This window comes from Juglans regia, chromosome 2 (genome assembly GCF_001411555.2).
Source record: "Juglans regia cultivar Chandler chromosome 2, Walnut 2.0, whole genome shotgun sequence".
NCBI lineage: Eukaryota > Viridiplantae > Streptophyta > Magnoliopsida > Fagales > Juglandaceae > Juglans > Juglans regia.
This window is the reverse complement of record NC_049902.1, coordinates 13364193-13389177: the sequence shown is the minus strand read 5'-3', so window position 1 is coordinate 13389177 and position 24985 is coordinate 13364193. Positions and strand designations below refer to the sequence as shown.

Here is a 24985-nt window from a genome sequence, read left to right as displayed (position 1 = left end):
GGGACTTGAAGCAAATTCGAACAAGGTCTTAATGCCACTTTTATAGCACTTATTCCTAAAAAAGAAGAGGCTGTGGAGATAAGGAAATTTCGACTTATCAACCTTCTGAGAATAATTACGAAGTCGTGGCTAGCAGGATGAAAACCGCATTGTAAAAGGTGATTGTCAGCCCCAAATGTATTCAACAGAGGGAGACAGATTTTAGACTCAGTCGTAATTGCCGATGAATGTCCAGACAACAGAATTCATTTAAGTCTGGCAAAGGAACACAGACAATCTACTTATATCTTATATTCTTTTTGAAGATGAAACTAATTTTTTGTGAGCACTTATGCAATTTGGGAAGCTTGTTTCTATGTTTTGAATCCATGTCAAGGTTGAAAATCAACTTGACAAAATCAGAATTAGTTCCAGTTGTTGATGTTTGTTAAGGATATAAATAATTAAATCTACCTCTTCCCATTAGCTTAAACTTTTAGGACAAGTAGTGATTTCACATAATATCAAAGCAGAGGTCCTAAGTTCGAACCCTGACTCTACACTCCACCCCATTAATTAAATATTTTGTGTGTTAGGCCCACTTGCTATAGGGGAGTCTGGCCCACACCACTCTGATATGTCATTGAAAAAAGTGGACAATAAAGTAGGAAAAAGAATACATAACATGGTACAAGTTATATACCTGCAAAATGGAGAGCCTTCCAAAATTCTTTCTGAATCTTCCTTAATAATCTTCACCAAGTCAAGGCTGAATCTTAATCCTGAGAAATTACACTCTGAGGGAAAGGCAAATAGGTTATATGCACCACCTGCAATAGGTAAAGTACATTGTGAGATAGTGTCAAAGACTCCAAACAAAACCAAAACAATAATAAAATACACTCTTAGCTTAGATTTTTTAAGTGCAAAATGCTAATTGTGGTTGCAAATTATTTAAATTTATCAGAAAAGGTAGAAGACTTTTGAAATCTGAGAGAAGAAGCTAGGGCTGAAGACCCTGACTTGTTAGAGTTAGTTGCACATGGGTTTGCAGCAGATGGTAAATGAAGTGGCAAATAGCACTGTTTATTTCAGAAAGGGCAAATATTAAGGAAAGAAGAGAAATTAGATGAACATGAAAGTCTTTGAAACTAAAGATCAGATGGAAAGATAACTAAACCATCAGATTCTGCAAATCATGTATAATTCTCCAAGAACTTCAATGTAGGTAAAGCATATAGGAGGAAATTATGAGAGAGAGATTGAATTATTACCAAAATGATCAGCGAAATAAAAAATTTAAGAATTTAGTGAGGCACAAGCTAAAATCATTGAAAGCTAATGCGTAGCCAGTTTTATGCAAGTCATCAAAGTTCCAAGCTCACAAGAGCACATTATGATTTCGATATCTAGAACTGCCTTAAGAAGCAAAATATTCATCACTACATCAATAATTCAAAATCCATTTAAGACCACTAAAATCATGATCACCATGTAATAATCTATGCCGATGGCTTATATAAAATTTTTAGTAAGATGTGAGATGGAACAACACTAGATGTGTCCGTTATTAACCTTGGAGTTACCTGTTGGCTCTTTTTCAAAGAATCTTGCTTCATTTCTCCTTTGTATTTGGTGCTGGGATACCTTGACAGACATTAGATTGCCCCTAGATACTTCATGATCCATAGACTCTTCAATATCTATTGCAAAGGCTGCGCTACCGTGACTGAGAGCATATCTAAAATTTTGATAAGGATTATACAGCCATGGCATATAGTAGAAAAAAATAGTATGAGATCATTCAGAAACTATGGCATTGCTATTAAAAACTTCATCTACAAAATCGAGGTTTTATGCAACAGCAAAGGCATTGCAAAAAGATAAACATGAGAGAAATCACCAGATTAGCACTATATCCAAGGTAATATGCATGCATAAGAATATCATGCTCTAACAGCATTCAGAGGCGAGTCAAGTGAGTTGTCTAGGTTTACTTCAGTTTTAAACATCAACTTCATGATTGTTGATATGTTCAACATGCTACAACTTTTAACATTGCACCACCTAAACTTCTAACAAAATAGTCGCGTACAATGTAATTCCCTTTTATTTCAGAATTCCTAACATACAAATACACATGCATAAAAATGGATTTTATACATATACACAGATTTGTTTGTATATTTGACATATATTATAATAATAATAATAATAATAATAATAATAATTTTTTTATAATAATAATAATAACAATAATAGCAATAATAATAATGTCTGTCAAGGACCACTTCAAAAATAAACAAAATATATGAGCTCTTACTGAGCCAAGATTCTACCTACTCATACATGGCTCAGCTCATTTACAGCTCAAGAAAACAGTACATTAGTCAACAAATTTACTTTAGTAGGAGAAGCTCATGCCTCAGCTTTTCCATTTCGATTCACCCACACAAAGCAACATAAAACTTGGGTTCCTGCTATCAGTGTCTGTAAAACTTGAGAACTGGTGGTTTTGTAACTGCCTTCACATCTTTATTTCTACAAGTAGCCAATCATGTATTGCCGACAGCTTATAATATCAACTTGTGGTGGCTCGGGGTAGCAGTCACCTTCCTAGTAGAGGCTACCATATTAAGCAAAATGCAAAGCATAACTACACATAAAATACTCAAAATGATCAAAAAGAGTGCTTAGCCCCATCCAATAATAGGATGATCAAGAAAGCTTAAATGGTAGGATACTCTCTGATCCCAAGTACACTATTGTGATTTTCCATTGTGTACATAAAACAGCTCTGGTGGCTCCATGGAAATGCCTCCCCAACTAGCTTTAATGCTGCAGTTGCCCCAGAAGTGAATATGCATTTGTAGTCTTTTGGGGATGCATTGAAATAATCAAGGACCTGTTGGGCACTCACACATGACTGTCAACAACTCGTGGAAAATCTAAAACTTGGAACAAAGTATCAGTTGCATACAAATGAAACATGGAAACATAATATCAGTCACCACCAATAATTGAGAACATTGAGAACCATATGTAATGTTTGCAGATAACTTCGAAAATGAACTTTGAGAAAAAATTTAAGATCCTTTAAAATAAAGCAGAGATAAAGGTGGAACCTGATATTCCCAAAACCTTATGTACACGCATCACAAGCTCCTTAAGATAACATATGGTACCTGCTGTCGGGCTTCCCTCACAATGTCACAAGTAGCAAAGCTGGAGTCACTTTGGCTATCTAGGTTTAGATTAAGGCATCTCACTTGATGTAATGCAATCATAAAGATTCAAATATACCAATATACCATCCCTCTAAAAATAGGATAATTCATAACATAGAAAAGTAATGAAGAAGGGGAAAAGTGTAACATCCAGACCCAATTGTTTTGGCTTTGTAAATTTGGAGCATGGGCCCAATCTTTTTAGACTTTATTATTTGAGGATCTAGTATTGAGGAGATACGATTGGATATGAAATTATGGATCTAGATTCAAAATGGAGTAGGTTCAGCCCATTAGGCCCATATATGGATGGAAAAGCCAAGTATTTTCTAGCCAAAGCCCATCTGATAAGTGGAAACCAGCCCCATTTATGACTCCTAAATGGATCAAAAGAATAGAACTCCTAGCCATTAGGATTATTAGAACCCCTTTCCAAAACAAACTGAGCTAAATTCGTACAGCCCTATTATTAGGTTTTTCAGGTCTCCTTAAAAGGACTGTATGGCCTGAAAACTAGAAAAAAACAGAGGCTGCTGTGAGTCTGGAAAGTTTGTATAGCAATCCCATGTGATGTTCTTCAAGAAAACCAATCCCTAACCCTAGATAACTGCTGCAATTTCAGGAGATTGAAAAAAGAGCCAGCCTCACCCTATTAAGTCCAACCCTTTCCCAGCAACTTCAAGTAGGTGATTATTGATGCATTTGTTATCAATAGAACCAGAGAGGTAAGTAGCATGATCATACCCTTACATGTATGGCAAATAATGTTTTTTTAAGTATTATGTATGTACGGCCCTTTATTGAAAGCTACTTTTTACGTACCCAGTTATGATATGATAAAAGTGAGTTCCAATGTCATGTTATTATATGTTTTACATGCATCGTGATATGTTTCATTTAGGATTACTATAAGCTATGTCATTATGTATTCTATATGCATCATGGTAAGAAAGATAAAAGACAAGTTATGAAAGAAACTTTAAGGCATTGTTTGTTTTCGCAGATGAGATGAGATGAGTTGAGATAAAAATTAAAAATTGAATAAAAATATTGTTAGAATATATTTTTTAATATTATTATTGTTTTGAGATTTGAAAATGTTGAATTGATTATTTTATTTTGTGAGAATTTGAAAAATTGTAATGATTAGATGAGATGAGATGAGATGTGTTGTAAAAACAAAAAATGGCCACAAGAGATGCATGGTACCAATGCAGTTATGGGTGGATGTGCAAGCTACGGACCTAAGTATGGTCCACCATAGTATGTTATGATAAAATAAGCGATTACCCGCCACAGTCAATGGAATCGGTGCACAACCCTACACAAGGGGGTTAAGGTGTGCTGACCATTAAAGAAAGGGAAAGATAAGTTTAATGAGTTGTGTGTAGTACATGTTACATGTTTATGTTAGTATAAGTATTAAGTATGCACGCTTTTTAGTAGGTCAGTTGTGTTATACATGTGTACTTGTGTCTGATGTTTTATTTTGATATGTTAGTTTGCTAATTTGTTTAATTATATCTTGCCTTTAACTAAATGTAAGACGGTTATAACACATATAAAAACACTTCATTCTTGGACAGCATGAATAAAATCTAACACTGAAATAACAAAAATCTCACTTCTGTAGGCAATGTACCAATACGCTATCATAGTATCATACTTGTAAGTTAGAAATCAAACATGAACAAGCCTTTATCTAGCCTCCAAAAGCTGTAAACTGTGAAGATAAACAAAGTGACAGTATCTGTCCACTTGCATTTCCTTGACAAAATTCAGCCTCTTACATGATCTAGGCTTAGGGTTCTGTGTTTTGACATAGAAAAACAATGAGGAATAGGTTAAGTGTGTAAAAGATAGGGAATTTCGAGTTCTAAGGTGATTGCTTTAGAAAACTTACCTCGGATTCACTTAGAGGTTGCACAAAGAGTTGCAGCCCCTAGGGATTATCACACTTAGAAAAGGTGCTATAGGAGTGCCAAAAAAAAAGACAAAAAACTTAGGGTTATCACACTGATTTAATTGCTGGAAGGCAGGCAGTGACTTTTGCTCTAGATTTTCTATTCATACGTAACTACTCAAAAATTTAAATTTAAGTAAAACTCCCCTAAATCACCAAAGGGAGGCCAACAAATAGGATTTATATTAAGGTGAGAGAAGGGCTGCAATTTTATGGAAGTCTTTGAGTTTTAGGGACTGAAAAGGAGCAGCATCAATGGAGAGTTACGGCTGAGTTGAAATAAAGAGGTTTAGGTTCCTTTTGATAAGAAAAGTTATGGTTTTCTTGGGCTATATTAGGGCTGACGAAAATAGGGGTTTTAGGGCTTCCAGGAAGTTTCCTTTGATGGTTTTAATCAAGAATTTTAGATTTAGAGAATTCCTATTTAAGGAAGTTTCTTCCTCCTACAACAGTGCAAATAAAAATCAACTCCTTTCTGGAAAATTTTTCTTTAAAACAGTCAAACAGCAACTGAAATTCGGAAAATTGAGATAAGATTCAAAATCATTTGAACCAGAAAAATAGGAACACTAATTTCAAAATCCTAGGTGCTCAGTTATGACACGAAGGGGGTGTTGCAATCTTCCATTCCTTACAAATAGCAGTTCCAATATAACAAAAATGTCACTTTCAAGCATGTCTCACCCATTGCCTTCAAACATTTATTATCTTTTTTTTTTTATCGGTAAACAAAATTTTATTGATCAAAAGAAGGCAAAATGCCCAAGTACGCGGGACATATACAAGAGCAACGCCTATGCGTGCTAGTTTAGAGATACAAGGAATTCATGAAAAGACATGCCATGGAAATCAATTACAATCGACCAATGAAGCAAGGTATTGAAAAACAAATTTCTAAGCTCTTCCATCGATCGCTCTTGATCTTCAAAGCTTCTTGCGTTCCTCTCCCTCCAAATGCACCACCATAGACATATAGGTATCAGTTTCCATATGGATGCAATTTGAGGGTTGCCCCGAATACCTCTCCACGAGGCTAGAAAGTCACATACCCTTTCCGGCATCACCCAAGCTAAACTCAATCAAGCAAAAACTTCATTCCACAAGATCATGGCAATCTCACAATGTAGTAAGAGATGGTCAGTGGACTCGCCCCTCTTCTTGCACATATAACACCAGTCCATAACTATGATTTCACATTTCCTTAGGTTGTCTATAGTAAGAATCTTCCCCAAATAGGCTGTCCAAACAAAAAAGGATGCCTTTAAAGGCGCCTTTGTCCTCTAGATGCTCTTCCATGGGAAAGAACGGGTTAAGGTGTGCATGGTCAAAGAACAGTAGAAAGAACGGGCTGTGAAAACTCCCTTCTTGGAAGGGCGCCAATATATCTTGTCTTCACCTCCCCCAACACCCAAGTGGAGAACACCTGGTCAAAGAACACCGAAAATTCATCCATTTCCCAATCTTGTGCATCTCTAAGGAAAATAATGTTCCATTGTGGAAGGCCATTGGAGATGAGAACTAAATCCGCTATTGATGCTTCTTTTCTTCTTGCTAAGCCATAAACTTGAGGAAAAACTTCCTTGAGTGCCTGATCACCACACTATAAATCATGCCAAAATTTTACCTTCACTCCATTTCCAACTTTGAAACAAGTATGTGCTGCATATGGGTCCCAACCTCTTCTAATATGTTTCCAATGCCCAACTCCATGAGGTCCACTCACTTCATTGGAACACCAACCTCCCCATGATTCTCCATGCCTCAAAGCAATGACGGTTCACCACAAGGCCTCCCGCTCATTGTGGAATCTCCATAACCATTTGCCTAGCAAAGTGTTATTGCAAGATTTCAAATTCCGAATACCCAAGCCTCCTTCTTTGATGGGAGAACAAATTGTGGCCCATTTCACCAAGTGGAATTTAAACCCATCCTTTATTACTCTCCAAAGGAAATCACGTTGAAGTTTCTCCATGCGATGAGCCACTTTGGCGGGGAGCGGGAATAATGAGAAGTACGTTGGTAAGTTAGAAAGAGTGCTCTTGAAGAGAGTCACCTGACCCCCTTTGTATAAGTACATTCGCTTCCAACTGGCTAATTTCCGTTCCATTTTTTCTAGCACATCATCCCACATGGATTTTGATTTAAAAGTCGCGCCCAATCGAAGACCAAGATATTACATGGGCAGCTGAGATATCTTGCAGGCCAAGATGGACGCCAAACTCTCCACATTGGGTACAAGCTCCAATGGCACTACCTCAGATTTGGCCAAATTCACCTTCAACCCTGACACGGCCTCGAAGCATAATAAAAGAGCCCTCAAAGCTCAAATTTGCTCATGTTTGGCATCACAAAAGATTAGAGTATCATCAGCAACCAAAAGATGCGAGATGTTGAGCGAACCTGAGGCTACCACACCAATTGAGAATCCTGATAAGAAACCACCCACCACTGCCCCTGCAATCATCTTACTAAAAGCTTCCATCAGAAAAACAAAGAGAAGTGGAGAAAGAGGATCTCTTTGTCGCAATCCTCAGGAGCTTTTGAAAAAGCCTTTTAACGTGCCATTCACCAATACAGAAAAACAAGTCGTAGAGATACAGTAATGGATCCAAGTACGCCATTTAGTGCCAAAGCCACATCTCTCAAGTATATAAAGTAAGAATCTCCAATTGACGTGATCAAAAGCTTTCTCCATGTCCAACTTGCATAGAAGCCCCGGCTCGCCCGACTTAATACGACTCTCCAAGCATTCATTGGCAATAAGTACGAAGTCAAGGATTTGCCTACCTTTAACAAAGGCATTTTGAGGCTTCGAAATCAAACTTTCCATCACTTTGTTTAGCCTGTTCGCCAATACTTTGGATAAAATTTTGTATAACCCACTCACTAGGCTAATAGGACTAAAATCTTTCACCTCTATTGCGCCAGTCTTTTTAGGGATGAGTACTAAAAAGGTTGCATTGAAACTTTTTTCAAACCGCCCACTTCCATGAAATTCATGGAAAACTCCCATGATATCTTCTTTAAGTACATCCCAACAAGTTTGAAAAAAGGTCATGGTAAACCCATCAAGACCTAGGGCTTTGTTGCCCGCCATACCTTTAACTACCAATTTGACCTCTACCTCCTCAAACGGCCTTTCAAGTTGTTCCAAAGCCTGTGGATCAAGCATATCAAAAGCCAGCCCATTAGTCTTGGCCTCCACGAAAACTGTTCCGAAAACAACTTATCATAGTAATTGACAATGTAATTTGAGTTCTCCGTTTTGTTGGATGAGGCCGCCCCGTCTATCATTAGAGTTTCAATAGCATTGTTCCGCCTATGCGAATTGGCCACCTGGTGGAAAAACTTGGTGCATCTATCCCCTTCCTTCAACCATAAAGCACGTGATTTTTGTTGCCAAGATATTTCTTCCAAAAGAGAGATCCGTTCAATGTCCGCAGTCACTTGAGTTTTGCACGCCCACTCAGTTTCAGATAGTAGCCTCTCATCTTCCACACCCTCCAAACCCTTAAGCTCCTCCAAGAGAAAAAAATTTTCGCTTTCCACATTACCAAACTCTTGTGTATTCCATCCTTCAAGTCATTTTTCAAAGACTTTAATTTACAGGCCAGAATATAACTAGAATTTCGATGAAAATGATAAGATGACCACCGCTAACGTATTTTGTCCAGAAAACCATCAGACTTCAACCACATGTTCTCAAATTTGAAGTATCTTGGACCTCTTCAAATGCCTCCATAGTTCAAAAGGATGGGAAAGTGGTCTGAACATAAACTAGGTAATCTCTTTTGAATGAGGTCCGAATACTGAGCCTCCCAATCCAGTGAGATTAGAAATCTGTCTAGCCTTGACCAAGATGGAAGATCTCGGTTGCTAGATCAAGTGAAAGAGCCACCTGCAAGAGGAAGATCCTGTAAATTTTGTTCAGAGATGAAGTTAGAGAAATCTACCATAGGTGGGTTGAAACCCGAACCACCCGATCTTTCACTCGGAAAACGAGTGACGTTGAAATCACCACTGATACACCTAGGTAGGTCCCATACGCTACCAATACCGGCCAACTCATCCCATAGTAAACTTCTGGACCGATCAAGGTTAGGCGCATAAACTCTGGCGAACGCCCACTGATACCCATCAATGACATTCTTAAACGAGCATGCTGCCACGTAATCTCCCAGAAAATCCTCCATTTTCTCCACCACTCTCATGTCCCACATTACTAATATGCCCCCGGATGCTCCAATGGATGGTAAATAATGTCATCCCGCTTGACAACAACCACACAAACTTCTAATGATACGCAGAGAAATAATTGCAAGTTTCGTTTCTTGTAAACATACAACGTCCACCTTCCATTTATGAAGCTGATTTCTAACTATAAGGCGTTTATCTTTCTCATTCAGCCCCCTGACGTTCCAAGAAACAATCTTTGGTTTCATAAAACCACATCCTTTACCCTTCCCCTCACTTTTCCCCGATTAGAGCTCTTTCCACTTGCTCCATCATTTACTGTCCAATCAAGTCTATAGAGTTCTCTTGCTCGCTTCTTAGTTGATGCGAACTCCCTGGGTGATCCCAAACTGTTCTTTCCAGCTTCTATAGCTACAAAGAGGGCAATAAGCTGGTCCTCAAAACCATCGCATAAAATCCCCATACTAAATTGCATCTCCTTTGCCATGTTCAATACCCAATTTGAAGCTTGAGAATTGCTGGTCTTGAACGGATGTAGGGATACCAGTGGGAGTGGGTCTTCCCAGCAGCAAACATCTTCACACTCCAAGGAGACTGTGTCTGCTGTCCCTACACTATCAGGCTCTCCTTTAGTCCCAAAGGAATCGAAAGGAACCAACACCAAAGGGTTTCACGTTGCCTCCATGTTAGCCTCACCACCCCTCACCTCTGAAGGGTCCATTTCCGATATCGAGAGGCCATCATTTCAGCCATCGGCACGGTCTGTGGAGGCTCCGTGACTGTTGGACCAGATTCACAAGCATTTTTTGCCTCGAGAAACATACCAATTTCCCTAAAGCTTGACAATGGCGCCGCCGTCACTCCCCCCTCGTCCGGGAAACCAGCCACCTGTTCGCCTGCCCCCGTTGAGTCTGTGGTGGCCATGTCCGGTGGGTGTCCATTGCCAGTAGAGAACCACCGGACAAGGACCCAACCTCGTACGTTGATGGGTTGAAAGCTTGGCCCTCCATCTCCATGTCTGCTTCTCGGCCCCTCCGTCTCCAAGCCTGCTCCTCGGGCCAACCTCATGCGTTGCTGGGCCTGCATGCTGACCAGCCCAATTCTTGTCTGATACACCAACTCCCCCCGTGACCTTCTACGAGCCCGAAATCTTAGACCCAGCCACTTGTGTGCTCAAACCCTTAGGGGCTCCACAGACTATTTCAGACCCCTGGTCCATGCCCAGATCCAAATCAATGCTGTCAATTAACTTAATGAGCATCTCCCTCTCGGTTATCAATTCCTCCTTTATTCTAAGTAAGGAAACCTTCTCAGCTACTCTCCCTTGATCAGAGAGCCTTCATCCCTTCTTGTGTAAACATCTCTGCCATGGTTTTCCACTCTACCCTTCTCCTTCAAAATTCCATCATTGCCCTTCAATTCAAAATCTGGACTACTGGCAGCGCCTCTCATGGCTGGAACAACACCAACTACGGCCTCAACATAGGTCTTGGCAGAGGTGTTGTTTTGTACAAGAAGATGACTGGGGACCTCCCTCCCATACTTCTCCCCTACAGTTTTCACCCCACCACCACTCATCTCACGGATCTCCAACACTAGCCATCTCCATCCTAGACCTCCAACATCTTCTGGGACATTGACGATGCTTCTCCTGCCACCACCTCTATATTCCACAATGGTCATATGTCTACCAAAAGCATTAGAGGATCTTTGAGCAATATAGGCACTGCTGCCATAACTAAAAGTTTTAATGTAATCCTTCTTGGCATCCACTTGACCACAGCCTTCAAGAGACTGCACAACCCATTTCGCAATGGTAAAACTGATTACCAACTCTTTAGTCACCTTTTTTCCCCTCTCAATGATACGTAATGCTCTACTTCCTGCATGCACTATCTCAAACAACTTCGTTTCTATGAGGACTACCTTTCTAAACCCCATCCTTAAATATAAAACTAGAAAACAATCATCTAGATCTCAATCAAAAATCCATGGAAACCACCTTCAACGCCAATCTTAATATCGCTTGATATAAATAAATCCTTTAGATTCTAAACTAGAAAATATGTATGTCGTTTCTATTGCCCATACACTGCTTTTTGACAAGAACATCCCCACAACTTGATTACATTTGTATACTCCTTTTTTTAGTTATCGGAGTTCATTCCTTAAAACCAAGTAATCTGATTTAACCACCAATGAGCACCGAATTTTTTTTATAAGTAAAGTAAAATTTGATTAATAGTAAAAGGCATAGCCCAAGTACACAGGGAGTAAAGTATTGTAAGAAAATCTCTTTAGCTCATCCAAAGAATGCTCCATGTCTTCAAAGCACCTCTTGTTTCTCTCCATCCACAAACACCACATAATACAATGAGGGATCATTCTCCACACAGCAACAATGTGGACATTTCCCCTAATACCTGTCCAGCACTTAAAAATATTCGTAACTCTTCTAGGCATAACCCTTGCCACCCCGATCCGATTAAGGATCTCATTCCATAAACACCAGGCCACTTTACAATGTAGCAAAAGATGATTCACTGATTCTCCCATCTTTCTTGCACAAAAAGTACCAATCTATAATGATATGACCTGTTTCCTCAAACTATCAATGGTGAGAATTCTCCTAAGAGATGCAGTCTATATAAAGAAAGCAATCTTAGGAGGTAACTTACAGTTCCAAATAGCCTTCCAAGGAAAACAATGATCATTAGAAAACCCGAGAGAGCCTCATAGAAGGAACGCACCGAGAACTTTTTATTTCTACCAGGATTCCAAATCATCCTACACGTTGTCAAACGACATAGCATACAACGAGTCAAAGAAATCAGCAAACATATCCAATTCCCAATATTGAGTCGCTCTCGAAAAACTAACATTCCACTGGACATAACCATTAGAAAACACCAATAAATCAGGCACAATGGCCTCTTTGTCACTGGAAATTTGGTAGACCAGGGGAAAAACCTGCTTTAGAGCCCTTTCACCCCACCAAACATCATGCCAAAAATAAACACCATGACCGCTTCCAATCGCAAAACTGAAAAACTTGGAGAATCTCTCCCATCCAGATCGAATATCTTTCCACAACTCCACACCATATGTCCCCCTAACTTCATTAGAACACTAGCCCCCCCAAATACTCCCATATTTAGAATCTATGAATTCTCTCCACAAACCCCCTCCCCTTTTCCTTATGATATCTCCACAATCATTTCCCCAAAAGTGTTTTGTTGAAGACCCTCAAATTACGCACCCCCAATCCACCACATGGTATCGGTGAGCACCGAAAATTGTTCTTAAACTTTTTCCAAACCCATAAAGCAATCGGTACAATCAATTATTCTGATTCAAATGGAACTTTCTCTTGCCCTTCAAAAGTACCTGCTTCAGCTCCATATTCGAATGAACCTCTCCCTCCCTCCCTCTAAAAATGAATTTGGGAATGAGGTCTTATGTTCTAGATCCACCAAGTGCTTGCATAACTTACCAATAAATATCATAGGGAATTAAACAGGAGATAAAGGAGCAAGAGTACCACACCGCTATTCTTTCCAAACTAACTCAAAAGTCTCCATGGAACCTAAATTTAAGTCAAGAGTGCATCATAAGTCAAGGGCTTGATCCAACAACCTTTTTTTTCCTTTGATTGGAGCCAGGTGTCCGGGAACAGCATCTCAACTAATCTCAAGAGTGCATAGGCCATCGGCAAGGAGTTTTCCACAAGTACACTCGGGTAATTCAAGGAGAAAATCTCTCAGTCCGATTGCCCCTAGAGATTGTTTGCAACCAAGGGGATTTGAACCTTAGACTTGGGGGGAGCATATCCTTAAGTCCAAGGCCTTTACCACTTGAGCCAACCCCTATGGGTTAAACATTTAATTTAAACATTTGTGACTCTAGCAATTTAAGCCAACATTATGAGTTTTAAATCAATAGCTGTCTTAAAAAGCTTATGCTAATGGAAAAAAATAAACTAAATTCTTTAAGTTATATCTTAGCAATGAGAAATCCAAGCAAATTCTTATTCAAATATGAGATTTGGCTAAGTAATAGACTAACGAATAATGTCAGTTCGAAAAAGAAAATTTACTAATCAAAGATATCCACTTGCCCTTTTAACTCCCCAAGTTGACACTAGTCATTTTCCTGCATATGCTCAGCTTCACCCTAAAATATGCTGCACATGTCTGATGGAGCTAATCTTATAGGCATTACGATATTTCTTAGTAAGTGAACCAGTCCACTACAGTATTTAAATTGAACACACTACACTCTGCATTAGGCATCCCATTATCAACATTTTCAAAATACTTTTTGCGCTAAAGGAAGCTCAAGCTTTGGAACCTTGTGCTTGGATCAATAATTTGGGGAAGAATGGATTCCAATCTAAAGTTCAAGTGAATGATTTACAATGTACGATCTGTTTTATCTTTGTAAGAAAAATGGATGATTTGAAATCTATTAATATTTGCATTTAAAATTACCAAAAGAAAGTAGTCATCCCAAATCCATTTCCCAAAAGAGTTAGTTCTACGTCATTTTCAATGATATTTATAACCCTGACAAGAGCAATGTGTTCATGTGTAGCAAAGCAGCGAGTGTGGATTATTCCATTCTTTATGTGATGTTATCATTCAGGTTACTTATAGTAGGAACTGACACACCACCTTTGAAAAAAATTAAAAAAGCACTCAAGCCCCTCCAATCCATACCATGATCTCCTAATCCAGCCTTCATTCCAACTGATAAGAGTTAGCCCATCAAATCCCAACACAACCCATATAATTCCAATGGTAACTGAAAGTCCCAAGACTTGAAACTAAACTGTTTAAGCGCTTAACAGCAGTTTAAAAATTTAGCGATTTTACATTATTCTTGCAACCAAAAAAACATTCAATAAGGCCATGTTTGGATAGCAAGATCCTCTCTTCTCTTCCCATCTCATCCTATCTCATCTCAATATCCAAACACCCACAAACATTAACACTTTTCAATTTCAAGCCTTCAGCTTTTTCATCTAATCATTACTTGGGAGATGTTTGGAAAACATTTTCATCTCATCCCATCCCATCTCATCTCATCTCATCTCATTTTCTTTCCAAACATCATTCAAACACAAACACTTTCAAACTAATCATTGCAACTTTTCCAAACTTTTAAATAAAAAATAAAAAATAATTCAACTTTTTCAAATTCCAAAACAAAAATAATATTAAAAAGATTATATTCTAACAGTATTTTAACTTTATAATATTTTTTATTCAACTTTTTATCTCTCTTTTTCCAAAACCCAATAAATACTAAACTCAAACTATCTAACTACTGTTCATAAACTACCTTACTATTATTTATTAAATTTTCATCTCATCTCATTCCCCAAGCATCCCCTTAATCACTACAATTTTTCCAAACTTTAAAAAAAAAAAACAACACAAACAAACAATTCAATTTTTTCAAATTACAAAATAAAAATTATATTAAAAAATTATATTTTTAACAATATTTTAACTTTATAATATTTTTATTTAACTTTTCTCTTTCATTTCCCAAAATCCCAAAAATATCTTAACTCAAACCATTTCATTACTATTCACAAACTATTTCACTACTATTCATAGATCATTTCGGGGAGATTTAGATAGTGAGTTAAGATGAGATAAAAGTTGAAAGTTGAATAAAATATTATTTTTTAATATTATTATTGTTTTGAGATTTGAAAATTTGAATTTTTTATTATATTTTGTATAAGAATTTGAGAAAATTGTAATAATTAGATAAAATGAATTGAGATGAATTGGGAGACTTTTCAACCCAAACCGGCCGACATCTCTTCTCACTATCCAAATGAAGCCTAAAGTCAATTTTATATTCAAGTACACGAGACAAAGCAAGAGTAGGAAAGACGTGGGAAAACAAAATGGGGAGACTTCAAGCTACTTGTCAAAGCAAGAACCGCATCTGAATCTCAGACGCCATGAATCAATTTCAAAATTTAAGCAAGCACTACCAAAGGCTTAAACAGGATACGAGGATTTCCATAAACGTTAGTGGCGAGATCTTTAAAGACTGCCTCCATCTGCAACTCAGAGTACAGAGTAGCCCCAGCATGATCCAGGTATACAAGACCTACCATTCCAAAAATTCAAACCAAAACAATCGAAATAAACAAACAAGATACTCAACCACTACTAATCGTTTATAGTTTCTTGAGAGAGACTAACCAAATCAAAAAAAAAAACAGAGAAACTTTGAAAAGTATCGTGTTCCTTGTAATCGAGAAAAAGAAAATCTGACCATTTAATCTTTTGAACTCAGTAGCTCGGATTTCGTCGATAGTCTTGGGGCCGTTTGGGTACCCGTAATCCGCACCGAATTCTTTGAGAAACTCTTCCTTGTCTGGATCCATGTGCTTCAGATTTTCTGCGCGGGAGAGACAGACAGCAAGAGAGCCAGGGAGAAAAGTTTGAAGAAATTATATTCTAGCCTAATTTTAGAAACTTCTACCGCCATTAAGATAGTACACTTTACGTGATTTTTCATTTTTTTTCCTCTAATTAAAAATAATATATATTTAAATAAAAATAATAAATTATATATTAATTAAGTAGAGATATGTACTGTATTTGTAATACTTTCTTTTAAACTTAGTTTGGATAATAAAATCCTCTCAAGTCATCTTATCTTAATATTCAAAAACCACAAATATAAAAAATTTCAAATTCAAAGATTCAATTCTTTTATTTAATCATTATCTAATCATTATAACTTTTCTAAATATCTAAATAAAATATAAAAAACAATTCAACTTTTTAAATCTCAAAATAAAAATTATATTAAAGCCTCATTAAACAAATTAATTCAAATATTTATTATAGGGATGCTACCCGCACTATACGGTACTGGGGCTCCCCCTCCCCGCCCCTTACCCCGCATGGGACGGGGGTGAGATTTTTCTACCCGGCACCCGCCCCATTGGTGCGGGGTCGGGATACCCCTTCCAAGTACCAGGCTATGGAGGTGGATACCCTATTTATTCACCCCTGCAACCCCAAATGGGTCATGAGCCCAGAAGCTGTTTCTGAGTCATTCTAGTCTATTTCAATGTTTCTGGCCCATTTTGGGGCAAAAAAAAAAATGTATAATTTTAAATTTTTTAAATAACAATAAATTGAATTTACAATAAAAAAAATATAAATTAAGAGAAAAAAATTAAAGAAGTACTACTAATACTCCTAAGTTCTAACTCCTAAGCTATTACAATTTACAATAATAGAATTTATAATAAAACTATAATAACTAAATTATTACAATAATACAAATTAAGATAAAACAATTATAAAATTACAAACATAAAATGGACATTGTGATTTTATCAATATTACAAAGAATTGAGTATGTAAAATCTAAATACAATTGTCAATTGAACATAAATTATAAAAGTGACAATGGGGAATTTTGAATTTTGACTTTCACATTTGGGGCAGGTGGCCAAAGATGGAAATATAATTTAGTACTGTCTGCTATGAGTCGTGAGATCATAAAACCTAAAACATTAACAATTGAATAGAAAGATAAATTAGACTTATAAACAATAAACAAATTAAAAAATTACGAATTAAAATTGAACTAACCAAGATGAGATGGGGATCAAGATGCTATATTGAGAATATATCATTTGAATTTTGGCTTGGAATTAGGATTAAGGCTTGAGGTGCGCATATAACAGTAAGATTATAAAAACAATTAGATACAAAAGATTATATAAATATGAAAAAAAATTAAGGGACGATACTAATTGTACAAATCTATGGATAATGGCAATGGTGGGTCAGGGTTCAATATGGTGAAATCATACTGCAGCAAAGGTAGACGTCGTATCATGTATAGCTACAACAATTAAATTTGAAATTAATACCAATGAAATGAATATAAATAAAATAAATCAAAATAATAAAATGAAATATTGAAATCAACGATTACGAGATCCAGTCTGATCACCACCCTCCTCCTTGTCGGCCTCATTTAGGACTAAGTTTTTACTTCGACGGAGTTGGAGTAGTTATTTTTTAACTCTGACTCTAACTCCGAAAGTCGGAGGAAAATTGTCATTCCAACTCTGACTCCGATCGGAGGTCGAAGCCTTGAACAGAGACATTAACCCTGACCATCTCCCAAATTGCATCGTCTTGTAGATTGTATCTCAAGCCATCAGATACAATTAAATTCAAAATATGTTCAGCACATCTAACATGCAAACAATTACCACTCAAAATTTTCTTATTTGTCTATCTAAGATAGATCTTAAGATATCTCAATGTGATATCGTTAGATGAGGCATTATCAATTAAAAATGTCAAAACCCGTGCCAACCCCCACTCCTTTATTGTGGCCTCCAAGGCTTTTCCAATCGTCTCACCGTTGTGATAGGAAATTAGACAAAACTTCACAATTTTCTTATGTAGCGTCCAATCACAATCAATGAAATGCATAGTCAAAGACTTGTAATTAAAATTTTAGATGGATGTCTAAGTATTGGTAGTGAAGCTTACAACTTGACCAGCCAATTGGCCCCTCAAAAAATTCTTCTCATTTTGGTAATGTTTTTTAATATCTTTTGTCATAGTGTGGAGAAAATGAATATTAAACCTAGGTTCCAAACAACTGGAATATTCTTGGAACCATCTCATCTCTACAAATTGAAAATGAAGCTCATCCATGATAATCGTATAAGTTAACTTTCTTCTACACTCATCATGGTTATACTTAGTATACTCCTTCAACGTAGAACCTTCACTACTACTCCCATCCGCCATTTGTTTTAGTCCAATCTCTAGTTTAGATTGACTCTTCTCTTGTAAGGATATTAATATTGAACTTTTCTTGCCTTTTTCTTCTAAATGTACATTTAATTGTGATGTGCCATATTTCCTATAGTGACATCCATAGAGTTTACTATAGTAGTTACACTTTGCTTGGGGCTATTGGAATCACCACCCTCTAGTTTGGTAAAGTGAGACCAAACTATGGAAATAGGTTTCTTGATTTGTGTAGACTTGGGGGCAAGACACCTGTCACTAGGGTTAGTGCTCGGTGTAGGGTTAGGTGTTGGGGTTGGACAACTTTCACTAAAATCTGAAGAAGTGGAGGAAGACATTCTCCCAAACAAGCAATAAATCTGAAATTAAAACAAAAATATGCCACTAACAACAATCAACACATAGGGATCAAGTATCAACAATCAAAACATGACACTAACCTTTTCATTATTATAATTTGTTTTATAAAATAAACATGCACAATCAAAATAGACATCATATTATAAGCATGCACAAATAACTATAACACAATCAACTCTGAATTTTTATAATTTTTTTTTCTTTATTTCAATATGCATGACAATATGATGTAAATGTTATTCATATGTTAATTTCTGGGTAGTTTCAACCATTAAAACAATAAAGAACTTAATAATTTTTACCCAGCCTTCACCTATTTATTTATAGCATTGTAACTTTGAAGTTAAAAGTTCTATTGGCAATAAAAGGGTCAAACCAGAACAATTTTTGTTATAAGTGATCAATTTTGAGTAAATGCAACTATGCATATAGCAACACACTCATTTTTCACATAAACTTCAGTCCTATCAATAGCAGCAAAGCAGCAACTTACACCAATTGCATAACCTAGGCAGAACCTCTTCTCAAAATGAATGAAGCTAGTTGGCTCTTGCACAACACCAATCACTCATTAAAAAAGTTCTAAACTTTATAGTTTATATCATCACAAATGTGAGCTATTATTATTAGTAAAAAAGAATTTGTGAGAGAAAATAAAATATAATTCTTAAATATCTAAGTTGGCGAAAACCTAGTCCCTTAACCACTTGAGTCTCCCTTGGAGAGTGTCACTTAGGCTAACTTCAAATTCCTGTGGAAACATGGGAATTTGAAGCTCTTTGTAATACTATGTGCAATGCTGGAGGTGAAGATTTCAATCATTAATATAGGGGAAATTAATGTTATAAACCACAAATATTTCATGATATTGTCTGATCTTAATTAATTTTTGATCATGACATATATTGATTTTCCTTTTCATAATGGTTACTTATATATAGTTCTATATTAAATGAGGGAAAACACCTTTAAGTTTTCCTTCGATCACAAATAAAAAATTTATTAATTCAAAGAAACTACCAATATCGATCTGCACTCTATGTAGAGTATTGCTAACTTGCTATAATATATTGAGTGTCAAACTGCTAAGTAATTTTTTCATTATCAAAGGAAAGGTGATCAATACGAGAAGAATGTTGATCAAATAATACTTTAATTAGAATGTAGATCATGATATATAATAATATATGATCTAGTGGAGTGATAAACAATGGAAACTCCTTATAGCTAGTTCCCTTTTAATTATCTAATCTACTATCAATATTTGATTAGAAAGCACTTTAGAAAAAGTAAAAAGGAAAATATGACTACATGATCTAGCTACGTCTTGACCAAGAACAAATTAAAGGTATATAGAGTACCTTATTATATATTATGGTATGAAATTCAAGATAAACAAATCAGCATGATCAATGTCACCAATCCGAAACCCTAAAGTAATTTAGGGGTTTCAATCTTTGTCTTTGAAATCCCAAATTAATTTAGGGTTTTGGATTGGAATCATAAACTAATTTAGAGTTCCAATCTTTGAAACCCTAATCCGAATTTTGAAACCCACAAAATCACTATCATAGATTCACGCACAAAAATTAACACACATCAATGATCAAAACATATGCACAATCGAGTCTCCACAGCACACAATTCACAAACACACAAACCCATCCTCCAACTCTGATTAAATCCCATCATTCCTCCAATCTCCATTCCATAACTCAACAAAAAATAAAATAAACATAATCAGAGAGCTACCAGGATTGAGATTCAATTCTTACCTTGGCAATGGAGATGCAGACAAACGACGTAGTGCATACGACAACAACGTTGGACAGCGACAAAGATGAGAGAGAGAGAGAGAGATTTTTCACAGAAAGGGTCAAAGGGTGGGGGAGTCACGGGGGAGGGGGGGCTCTTAACATATGACCAGAACAACGCCATTTTGACAAAACGACGTCGTTTTATGCTTGAGTTTATATATATATATATATATATAAATACGTATATAATTATTTATATATTATATATATAAGCGGGGTTGGGGCCCCTCCGGCCCCAGCCTCTGCTGGAGGCCTCAGATGCGGGCGAGGCCACCCCCCTCCGCATCTGCAGCACAGAGCCCCGCCCCACCCATGCGGGGGCAGGGCAGACGGGGGTGCAAGGCCCCACTGCCCACCCCTATTTATTATTATTAACAAATTATTTTATTATTATTCATATGTTATATCATTTTATCTCATTATTAAAAGGAAGTCTTAATTTTAATGGATAGTCCACACCTACCACATGGAAGAGAGTAAAATGACCGAAAGGACCAAGGAAAATAATTGGAAGGCACTGAGCTTTGCTTCCCTTCACCGGCGTTTCTCTACTACTCATGACCTCCTTCTGTTTTCCTAAAGGGGTTAACATATGAGGTTGCTAAGAAGCACTACAAGATGGTTGATGTTGTATTATGTTTGGGGACAAGGTAAGAGTAAGGTTTGATCGTTGTAGTGAATCATCTTTCTTGCTTTTGTTTTTTGAGAAGTACAGAAATCTTATTATCAATTCTTTTGTTTAAATGTTCGGCAAAGGGCAAACTGAATATAAGGGCCTCCGGGATGTTTAATTTTCTTCCATTCGTGCTTTGTTTGATGGACTGTGCCTAATTTCTCCTTGTAGTTTGCAAATAACTCCATCACCTAACCTCCTCTTAAATCACTCCATGGTTGATCAGTTTCTTTTCGTCATGATGCGCATACCTCGCACTCGGTGGTAATATTGTGGAAGCTGAAATCCACAAATGTTGTGGGATGGAATAACAAAAGGAAAGATCTGAACCCAAGATTGCAATGTTAGAGTTGTTTGGAATAATTCATCTCATCTCATCTCATTCTTAAATATTATTTAAATACAAATACTTTTCGATATTAAATTTATTCATCTAATCACTACAACTTTTCTAAATTTTCAGACAAAATATAAAAAATAAATCAACTTTTTCAAATCTCTAAACAAATATAATATTAAAAAAATTATATTTTAACAATATTTTAAATTTATAATATTTTTATTTAACTTTTTCTCTTTACTTTTTCAAAATCTAATTAAACATCATAATTCAAATAATCTCATTACTATTTACAAACAATTTTACTATGAAAAATACTAGACGAAGGCATGGCTCGGGCCTCCCCGCGGACGACTTCCTACGTGGACTCAAGACGCACCGTTTTGTAGTAAATAAAACGGTGCTGTTCAATCCACTGATATGCATGCCTTCGACCCAAAACACACCGTTTTACACTTTTTTATCAATTTTGGGTTTTGGTTCTCCTTCCCAAGAGAGCTCTCTTCTCCTTCGTTTCTCCCCGGATTCAATTCATCGTAGGTTCGTTTCTCTTCCTCTCTCTTGGTTTCTCGATCTTTCTTCCCCTTTCTCCTTCTTTGTTTCTCTTCGTTTCTCCTTCCAGGAATCTCTCCCCTGCCCGACCTCTCTCCCAAACCTAAATCTAACCCTAACGCAGTTGTGCGATGCCGAGCAAGATTCGCACTCCAGCTATCCACCAAGCGGCGCCATCCTAGGTAAATTTCCCAACCCTATAAATCGATTATTTATCCGGTATATATTAGTGTAATTCCTTAATTTTTTATGAATCTAGAAAATGACATATATATTGAATGTCATTCACGTATGTCCTGGATATGTTTGCAAAAATCAAAGCTATCAATATATCATTCCCATTTCTAATATATATATCCAGGATATTTTAGTGTAAGAAGGTTGTGGATATGTTAGTGTAAGAAGGTTGTGGAAATGACATATATATTGAATGACATTCACGTATGTCCTAGTTTAAGAATCAAGATGCAGAAAATTTTCTTATAAGAAGGTTGTGGATATGTTTTTAAAAATCAAAGCCATTCTAGTTCTTTATGTACCTGAAGAAAGGAACAAAGTTATCTTTTGGGTACATAGTTTGAACTCACGATTAAGGTCTTGTCTCAACTCACCTTAAATAGTTCTTAAGTGTACAATTCCACCATATCCAGAGGAATAGGAAAGGGAAAATTCAGGATAAGATACATGGCTGTTTATTCTCATTGGAAATGAAAATGACAAAAAGATTAGATCCCCCAAAGTCTGCCACTCCACTAGTGCATAATTTCTTGCAAAGGAAGTATACGTTCTCCTCACTACAAAATATATATATATATATAATAATAATAATAAATTCTGTATGCTTATAGTTTGAAAAATGAGAGAATAGCTTCAGGCTTTTGATTAATGCCGAGTATGTTCTTCATGCAGAGAAAGTTGGGCCAAAATCTACAAATATTGGTGGATTCAGTAAGCTTGTAAGACTTCTACATTTACATATAAATGTAAATTATGATCTTGGCTATATAGGTGGTTTCAAATATTGACCAATCTCCCAGGTGGGCTACTATGCTTGTGAGACTAATCCTCCCCTCTCCTGTTTCTCAAAGTATCCCAAGCAAAATAAACAACAGGATGCTGATTAATACCTTCGAAAGCTGATTAATACCTCTTAAATATATATTCTTGTTGGTGTTGGTATTTTTACTGTTAAAAGTGTTGTATCTTTGATGATGACCCTTCATTTAGATATAGCATCAATATTGAGCCATCAATGCTCTAGTCCATTAAAAAGGGATGCTTCCATCTTCTGAGAACTCTTTTTACATATATGGTATCTTTCATACAAGATTGCCTCTAACTAAGTCCAGTATGTGGTAGCTGCAACCATGAATCCTCGCCTGAATATCGACGTTTCACAAAGGGTCCAGCTGCTATATATTTTGCACGCTAAAGAGTAATAAAGACTGGTACTATTTAGATCCTTCCAATTCCATAAAATGTATTGTTGGAGGTGCTCTTGTACTTAGAATATATTGTTGGATGTGCTATGTAACGACCTTATATGTATCTTTCTTAGAAAACAAAGTGCCTTTTATGTATCTTGCTATGTTGGAGAGGATTTTATGGATGGTCTGGAGGTGCTATTGTAGTTAGAATATATTGTTGGATGTGATATGTAACAGCCTTATACAAACTCATTGAATATATTGTTGGAGGTGCTGTTGTATTTCGTTATCAGTTGCGTCAACATCGTTGCTTAATCATACATTGAGCGACGTCCCAATGTGTAGCTGTGGGAAACAAGTTATACTTAGAATATCAAATATTCGAAGAAATCAGGGACAAGCATTCTTTAGGTGTCTACTCTACAACAAAGAGGTAGATGCAATTAATAGTAGTTCCATTTTTTGTTTTCATATTAATGTTTTATTCAAAATTTTGACGTTAGACATAGTTTTACATTTATTTATGTATAATCAGGGGTTACCGCACTGCAAGTTTTTCAAGTGGTCAGATAGTAGTGAATACAAAGAGCAAGCCTTTGTAAAGAGAGAAGTAGAAGTATTAAGGAAATAGGAAAAACTTAAAAAGAGAGAAGCAGAAGTATTAAGAAAAGATGAAGAACTTAAAAAGAGAGAAGCATAATTAAGAAAAGATGAAGAACTTAAAAATAGAGAAGTAGAATTAAGGAAAGATGAAGAACTTAAAAAAGAGAGAAGCAGAAGTATTAAGAAAACATGAAGAACTTAAAAAGAGAGAAGAAGAGATTGAGAAAAGGGAGTTGGCACTCCATAATGATCAAGCCCAGTTTCGCATTCAGGAAGCCGATATGCAGCATGCACACAAACTATTTCGTGTATTTTAGCTAATAGTCATAGTTATTTACTTGTATTTGATACTCTCACTGGGTTGACGACTTTGTATCTGTATTTTAAGAAAACTTAGCGTTTGTAAGTTGAGACTTTAAAATTATATATTTGAGACTTTATTCTGATTTGTATTTGATCTTCAATCCCGAGACTTTATTTTGTTTTAATGTGCCATTGCTTATTAAAAGAGTATGTATATGATGGGAAAATAACTTACTAGCCTGATATTATTTTGTCAGAATATTTGACAAGACTAAATTATAGGTTTATTGATTAGCTTTTTTTTACCTGGACATAAGAAGCAATATCAAATACAGTATAATCTCAACTCATAAACTAATGCCACATAAATTGAATACTTGGATACAAACTCACTTCCACATAAAATAGCGTACTTGGATACAAACTCACTGCCACATAAATTGAATACTTGGATACAAACTCACTGCCACATAAATAGCGTACTTGGATACAAAATATGCAAAACGTGGGCTCAAATAATAAGATACGATACAAAGTGTATGCTTGCACCACTAATACATAACATACTTACTCCAACATACCAACACCAACACACAAATTCCTACAAATCACCCCTAACACACAAATGCATACAAACCACATCCAACACTAATTCCAACAAATCATCACTATTAACACACAACATAAGTAGGCATAATGGATATATAATGTCTTGCTACAAGAAG

The 24985-nt window shown here is 36.3% G+C and overlaps 1 protein-coding gene across 5 annotated transcripts in view; it reads right to left on the bottom strand.

Annotated features, from left to right (window-relative positions):
- LOC108998007 (molybdenum cofactor sulfurase) overlaps nt 1-15849 on the bottom strand; it is a 71265-nt gene extending 55416 nt beyond the window's left edge. For 4 of the 5 annotated variants that reach the window (XM_018974416.2, XM_018974417.2, XM_035687526.1 and 1 more), the window contains exons 1-6: nt 15664-15849; nt 15397-15495; nt 3165-3223; nt 2724-2884; nt 1566-1720; nt 683-809 (exon numbers count right to left, since the gene is read on the bottom strand). In XM_018974416.2, coding sequence (XP_018829961.2) covers nt 683-809; nt 1566-1720; nt 2724-2884; nt 3165-3223; nt 15397-15495; nt 15664-15775 — 713 coding nt within the window. In that variant the 5' untranslated portion in view covers nt 15776-15849. Of the gene's footprint in view, nt 1-682; nt 810-1565; nt 1721-2723; nt 2885-3104; nt 3224-15396; nt 15496-15663 lie in introns of those variants that run through there. The other variant, XM_035687527.1, reaches the window with a different exon arrangement.
- Between the last annotated feature and the right edge of the window lie 9136 nt (nt 15850-24985).